Source organism: Pyrus communis, chromosome 3, assembly GCF_963583255.1.
Source record: "Pyrus communis chromosome 3, drPyrComm1.1, whole genome shotgun sequence".
Classification (NCBI taxonomy): Eukaryota; Viridiplantae; Streptophyta; class Magnoliopsida; order Rosales; family Rosaceae; genus Pyrus; species Pyrus communis.
In genome coordinates, this window is record NC_084805.1 from 18,470,203 (window position 1) to 18,477,938 (window position 7,736).

Consider the following 7,736-nt stretch of genomic DNA (forward strand, 5'->3'; position numbering starts at 1 on the left):
TATCTCTTGGTTTCGCCGGTTTTAGGGTTGATTTTTGTTTCTGTCTCCCTATATTTCTGTCCCTTGTTTCGGTTTTCATCTTTGGCCAATAACTTCAGTTAATTGACAAGTTCAATACTAAAGGGAAGATGTTATTGGGACTTCAAGAAAGTCATTTTTCTCTCTTTTGAGTGCATCTTCTCATATATACTTTTATTTCAATGCATATACGATGACTTTCTTTTCGATTACAAATAAAAGTTCCCTATAAAAAATCCTAAGAAAAATGAAAACTTAACTGGAAATCTACGACCAAAAGCAAACTAATCGAAATTATGACGTACAATTGGATCCATTTTTTCATCTGTTACATTGAAGGGATTTGAATAACTCATAGACCCATCGTTTCAGCCAAAAAATCTTTGACCTACTCTTCCTCATTGCCATTTGGGTTAACCCATCCAGTTGCCCGTTTGGTTCGCAGATTAGGAACTTGAGAATTGGTATGAAACTCTACTTTCATGTTTGACAAGTGCATTATTGGGAAAGTTAATTATGTATATGGCTAAAATGACCCTCATCACTTACTATTACTTGTTTTGAAAGATTAATTGGAAAATGGCAAAGACCATAAGTCAAATCTCAATTCTTCTGAGGGATCAAATGAAACATGGATGACATAAAGATTAAATATCAATGACATAGTGAGAAAAGATGATGATATCTGATATAGGTTAGAAATAAAGTGATCATCAATCAAATCTCAATCGATAAACTCATCTAAAATCAAATATCGACGACATAGCGATTAGCAACTGACACAAAATGATTAGAAATTAAATCTCAAATGTTGAACTTATCAAAATGAAATATGAAAGATACACAAACCAAACATGAAATAGCATATCATCTTATACCCAATGATCCCAATCTGTAGAAATATTGATGGAAAGTCCATTCCCAAAGACTCATTCCAAATGCTTAGGAATTCAAATTTCAAATGCACAAAATGCTACTCCTCTTCTTAATATAGTTAAAGTAGTATCAATTTCAAACCATGAAACATCAAACTTAAATACCGCTTCAGAAATTTTCATGGCCATTAAAGCTTATCAATTATGTTACCATTTGTTCCTACCTATTACCAACAGATCAACCTGATTTCATACCAACAATAGAAACCCTCACCAAACTTGATACTCTTCTAACAGTCCCACTCCCACTCAAGTAACTCATTCCATAACGACCAAAATCTCCATGCAGACGCTACTCAATACCATTCCAAAAACTGAGTACACGTATTAATAAAAAGATGCTCTCACACTCTCACTCCCTCTCGCAGAATGCCACTATTAATAGGGGTGAGCTCTATGCAAACTTCTCAGCACAACCCTAGCTAGTAGAAAGAGAGAGAGAGAGAGCCATGAAAATAACTATGGAGGAAACAAGGGTGTTGCTTGTTTTCATTGTCTTTGTAGGGTTTCTTGTGGGTTCTGAAGGAGTGACCTGTAGTAGTGAGAAGGAAAAGAAAAAGGAGGTCTATGATGCCAAAAATTTTGGGGGATACGGTGGATATGGAGGGAAAGGAGGTTATGGCGGATACGGTGGCTATGGAGGGAAAGGAGGTTATGGCGGATACGGTGGATATGGAGGGAAAGGAGGTTACGGCGGATATGATGGACACGGGGGATACGGAGGGAAAGGAGGTTATGGCGGATACGACGGAGATGGTGGATATAGAGGGCCTAAAGGAGGTTATGGAGGAGACGATGGATACGGTGGATATGGAGGGCCTAAAGGAGGTTATTGGGGGTATGGAGGATATGGGGGTAAGAGAGGGTATGGAGCATATGGGGGTAAGGGAGGGTTTGGAGGGTATGGGGGATATGGAAGAGGAGATCGTTTTAAAGATGATCGAGATGGAAAGGGAGACCGTTCTGAAGATGATCACAGTAGGAAAAGAGACAGCCCTAAGTATGATTATGGTAGGAAAGGAGGCGACCCAAAATATGATAATGGTGGGAAAGGATATATGCCTAAAGGCGATGGTGGAGCTGGCGGTAATGGCTATCCATAGTCACACACCCGACCATACCAGGCTTTGAAAGGCTTAACTGAACTGAGGCCGTATTAACTATAGAAATAATCATGAGCCCAAGAACTTTAGCCTTTGAGTTGTTAACTCAATTTATATGTAATGGTCTTAGTTTTTAAATAAATGTGCTTCAAGTATCACTGCTCTCTCTCTCTCTCTATTTTGTTTATGTTTTAGGCCATTGTTCTTTAGCTGTTATTTTTACATGACGATATGCATTCTAAATTATTATAACTTGCAAAGACGAAATTTAAATTTGAATGAGAGCGTACATTGCCTTAACTGGCCAATTTATCCTATCTGTGCATAGAAATTGTTCCGCTGCCGGTCCAAAAATCCTCTCCACCTTGAAATAAAAGCCATTATAGTGATTGAATGAGCTCTATTTCGTATATTGTCTTCACAAAACGTTACTTATTAGGTTATTGTAAATATCTGTCAAAACATATGCCAATTAATTTACTTTTCAATAAATATTCAAATGATGAAATAACCTCTACCCCTTACTCACTTATAAATGAGACGTTTTATGTTTGATTCTTGCCAAAAGGGAATTTGAACTACATTATTATGGCTCACCCATTGTGAGGTTTAACCCACACTCTCACCCTTTTAATGTAGATAATATCGCTTGTTCAAAAAAAAAAAAAAAAAAAAAAAAATCTCTCCCCTACATAACTAACCACTGTGGCCTCTTGTGGCTCGCACGTGACTTTTAATCTATGGGGTTTGTCATTCGAATTTTCGTGCAATCGGGTGTGCATGCTATCTTAGTTAATTAACCAAGGACCAATTTGGAAATGCATTTTTAGAAAACTTTTATGCCAAGTAGAAGCCATTCTATTTAGAGTACATTATAATTATTTAGAAAAATGCAAATTCTTCTTAAAAAAAAAACACTTGCAGTGGTTCTTAAAGGAAGCATACATGTAATACCCTGAAAATTTTAAAGATATGAATTAGATAATATAGTTATGAATATGTGGAGAAAATTGAAAATAAATCGATTTATGGTTATGAAAATAGAATTGGGAATTTTAAAGTTTTATTTCTGAAAAATAATTTACGTTGTAAATTTTATCAATACGTGGGAAAAGGAAAAAATGCCCTAGTGGTATAACGTAGATATACGAGGACGTATTTTATTCTCATACATCTTTTTGTATTTCTTGGCATAATTTGATAGAATTCAATTCTATGAGTGTGCAGGCGAAAACCGTTCGTCAAACGAAATTATAACGAATAAAATAGAAGCGAACGAAGGTAAGGGCAAAATAGTCATTTCACCATGATTTGGAAAATTCTAGATTTTGGGTTGTTGTGGTGGAAATATGCCACGGAAGTGGCTAACAAAAAAGGAGGGAGGAAGTCGGTTGGAAAAGAAAAAGGGGAGGAAATGGGAAGAAGAGGACGGACCAAGGAGGGCCAAAGGAAAGGAGAGAAAGGAGAGGAACAAAGGGAATTCACCCAACTAAACCAGGTCATCCCATGACCCGCGGCTCGATCCGGCGGAATTGATGATCTCCAACGCCATTTTCAGGCGATTTCTCAGGTGATTAGAAGCTACACACCACCTGAAATTGACCTAGCATCCAATCCTCTCCCAATTTCATCAAAAAACCGAGTTAAATGGGTTAATTTCGGGATAACCCACCACGAGTTCGCGAGGAGTACAATGGAAAATTCCATCATTTCTGAATGTTATCATGTCAACCAGCACTACTAATAGACTTCCCTTAACCCCAGGAACAAAGCCCAAGAAATGGTTGGGACGACGAAGCTTGTTTGGAGTCAAATCAAGAACACCTATTTCTAGGGTTTCCGGTGAGTTCGAGAGAAATTGGAGCCTTTCCAGGCCAAATTGGACTTTGTCACAGGTATAAAGTTTACTCTACTCTTTGAGATCTTCATTTCTGTAAGTTTTGAGAATTTTTAGAAATAATTGAATCTTCCGGCGAGCCAGGGCGGCCAGCTGCCACTGGCAGCGGCAGGTGCAATGGCGCACGGCCAGGGAGCCGACGTTGCCATTTTTCATGTAAATTTCGATATTCTTAATCTATAATTGGTAACCATTTAATACGAATTGGATTATGAAGGTTAGTGTTGAATATGGTGGTTACTAGAATACGTTTGGAAATTGGTAAATAATGAATTGTGAACTACAAATTACTTGATCCCTGTTTAGGGTACATAGGCAGTCTAACGAGATGTTAAATGCAGCCATAAAACAAGTAAGATTAAAGAATCAAGAATTAATTTCTGTTAAGAAGTTGAGTTATTAGAAGTAAATTTTGACTTAATAGAAAGCCTAGGCACATGCCTTATAAATTAATTATGTTTATGTTTATGTTTATTGAGAGGGAGATAAGGACTTTAAATAAAGAATTGTGATTTAAAATTTTGCGAAATAAAGCAAAGTTTTTGGGCCGTCACCATTATCATTTCCCGAAATTAATATTTTCGGGCCCGGGGTGTGACAATACAATCCATAAAACACTTCAGGTGTTTTTTTTCAACTCATAAGTACTTTTATCTTCTTCTTTTTCCAAACATCTTAGCTAATTAACCAAGGGCCCATTTGGAAATACATTTTTAGAAAACTTTTATGCTAAGTAGAGGCCATTCTATTTAGAGTACATTATAATTATTTAGAAAAATGCAAATTCTTCTTAAAAAAAACATTTGCAGTTCTTCTTGAAGGAAGCACACAATCCAAAAAGCACTTCAGGTGTTCTTTCAATTCTGAAGTACTTTTAGCTTATTCTTTTTTTCAAGGGTAAATGACAAAAAACTATCTCAACTATTGGTCTGACGATACTTTCATACCTCATCTTTTAAAAGTGACAATGTCATACCTCATCTTACAAATTTGTGACAAAGTCATACATCCGTCATTTTTTCTGTTAATTTATCTGTTAAGTGCTAACGTGGCTAGAGACGGGGGCCACTCACTAATCCCACTGGATTAAAATATAATTAAATATATTTTTAATAATTAAATATTAAAAATTAAAAATAAATTATTATTTTTATATAAAATCCTTCTCACCCGTCCCCACCCCCCACCACCCACACACACACACATTATCTCTCTCTCTCTCTCTCTCTCTCTCTCTCTCTCTCTCACCTATCTCTCCCTGCAACCTGCATCCCTAAAATCCCAAAACCCAAAAACCCTTCCCACCCGTTCCCCACCCCCCCCCCCCCAACTTACCTCCACCACGCACCCTCTTCGATCCTAAGGAGGCCGACGATGGCTTCACCCGCAACTCCTCTTCATGTACAAAAAATAAAAAAAATAAAAAAAATCAATTCGTCTTCCCCACCCAAGCCCTCTCCCAAATCAGACACACCCATTCTCCCCACCCGTGCCCACCCCCAAATCAGAGAAACTCCTCTCTCTCTCTCTCTCTCTTTAATCCCTAGCCCGAAATCAGAGACACTTCATCTCTCTCTAATCCTTGCACCATCTGGATAGGAAGGGTGAAGTCGAAGTCGAACAGGATCGCCTTCTCCAGATTTGGGAGGTTTGATGAGATTTTGGGTTTTGAGATTTGTAATGGGTTTTGGGATTTTGGGAATGCATGTTGCCCAAAGAAAGAAAAGAGAGAGGCAAGAGAGCGAGAGGAAAAAGAGAGGGTGGGTGGTGGAGGAAGGTTGGGGGGGGGGACGGGTGGGAAGGGTTTTTGGGTTTTGGGATTTTAGGAATGCAGGTTGCAGGGAGAGAGAAAAGAGAGAGGCGAGAGAGAGAGAGGATAGGGAGTGGGTGGTGGGGGGGTGGATCCTCCTGACCAAAAACTGTGGGCCGTTGGATTTTCATCCAACGGCTATAATTATTATAACTTTAAAGGGGCCCCCTGTTTGTAGCTGTTGGATAAAAATCCAACGGCCCACAATCACTATTACTTGTTTTGAAAGATACATTGGAAAATGGCAAAGACCATAAGTCAAATCTCAATTTTTCTGAGGAATCAAAATGAAACATGGATGACATAAAGATTAAATATCAATGACATAGTGATAAAAGATGATGACATCTGATATAGGTTGGAAATAAAGTGATCATAAATCAAATCTCAATTTTTAAACTCATCTAAAATCAAATATCGACAACATAGCAATTAGGAACTAACACAAAATGATTAGAAATTAAATCTCAAATGTTGAACTTATCAAAATGAAATATGAAAGATACACAAACCAAACATGACATAGTACATTATCTTATATCCAATTGTCCCAATCCGTAGAAATATTGATGGAAAGTCCATTCCCAAAGACTCATTCCAAATGCTCAGGAATTCAAATTTCAAATGCACAAAATGCTACTCCTCTTTTTAATATAGTTAGAGTTGTATCAATTTCAAACCATCAAACATCAAAATTAAATACTGCTTCAGAAATTTTCATGGCCATTAAAGCTTATCAATGATGTTACCATTTGTTCCTAACCATTACCAACAGATCAACCTAATTTCATACCAACAATAGAAACCCTCACCAAACTTGATATTCTTTTAACAGTCCCACTCCCACTCCCACTCAAGTAACTCATTCCATAACGACCAAAATCTCCATGCAGACGCTACTCAATGCCATTCCAAAAACTGAGTACACGAATTAATAAAAATATGCTCTCACACTCTCACTCTCTCACTCCCTCTCGCAGAATGCCACTATTAATAGGGGTGAGCTCTATGCAAACTTCTCATCACAACCCTAGCTAGTAGAGAGAGAGAGAGAGAGAGAGAGAGAGAGAGAGAGAGAGAGAGAGAGCCATGAAAATTACTGGGGAGGAAACAAGGGTGTTGCTTGTTTTCATTGTCTTTGTAGGGTTTCTTGTGGGTTCTGAAGGGGTGGGTTCTAAAGAAGTGACCAGTAATAGTGAGAAGGAAAAGAAAAAGGAGGTCTATGATGCCAAAAATTATGGGGGATATGGTGGATACGGAGGGAAAGGAGGTTATGATGGATACGATGGAGACGGTGGATGTGGAGGGAAAGGAGGTTATGGCGGATACGGTGGATATGGAGGGAAAGGAGGTTACGGAGGATATGATGGAGACGGTGGATATGGAGGGAAAGGAGGTTATGGCGGATACAATGGAGACGGTGGATATAGAGGGCCTAAAGGAGGTTATGGAGGAGACGATGGATACGGTGGATATGGAGGGCCTAAAGGAGGTTATTGGGGGTATGGAGGATTTGGGGGTAAGGGAGGGTATGGAGGATATGGGGGTAAGGGAGGGTATGGAGGGTATGATCATGGAAGAGGAGATCGTTTTAAAGATGATCGAGATGGAAAGGAAGATCATTCTAAAGATGATCAAGGTGGGAAAAGAGACAGCCCTAAGTATGATTATGGCAGGAAAGGAGGCAATCCAAAATATGATGATGGCGGGAAAGGATATAATCCTAAAGGCGATGGTGGAGCTGGCGGTAGTGGCTATCCATAGTCACACACCCGACCACATCAGGCTTTGAAAGGCTCAACTGAACTGAGGTCGTATTAACTATAGAAATAATCATGAGCCTAAGAACTTTAGCCTTTGAGTTATTATCTCAATTTATATGCAATGGTCTTAGTTTTTAAATAAATGTGCTTCGAGTATCACTGCGCTCTCTCTCTCTCTCTCTCTCTCTCTCTCTCTCTCTCTCTCTCTCG

The 7,736-nt window shown here is 38.6% G+C and overlaps 2 protein-coding genes across 2 annotated transcripts; both read left to right on the forward strand.

Annotated features, from left to right (window-relative positions):
• The first annotated feature begins 1,414 nt into the window (after positions 1 to 1,414).
• LOC137728350 (uncharacterized) lies at positions 1,415 to 2,056 on the forward strand. The gene has a single exon (XM_068467161.1). It carries the CDS (start codon positions 1,415 to 1,417, stop codon positions 2,054 to 2,056), a length of 642 nt encoding a protein of 213 aa, XP_068323262.1.
• Positions 2,057 to 6,852: 4,796 nt separating this feature from the next.
• Positions 6,853 to 7,527, forward strand: LOC137728351 (uncharacterized). The gene has a single exon (XM_068467162.1). It carries the CDS (start codon positions 6,853 to 6,855, stop codon positions 7,525 to 7,527), a length of 675 nt encoding a protein of 224 aa, XP_068323263.1.
• Positions 7,528 to 7,736: the final 209 nt, after the last annotated feature.

Bases quoted from the DNA above. Each gene is read 5' to 3' on its own strand.
- LOC137728350 (XM_068467161.1), top strand. From the start codon at position 1,415: ATGGAGGAAACAAGGGTGTTGCTTGTTTTCATTGTCTTTGTAGGGTTT.
- LOC137728351 (XM_068467162.1), top strand. From the start codon at position 6,853: ATGAAAATTACTGGGGAGGAAACAAGGGTGTTGCTTGTTTTCATTGTC.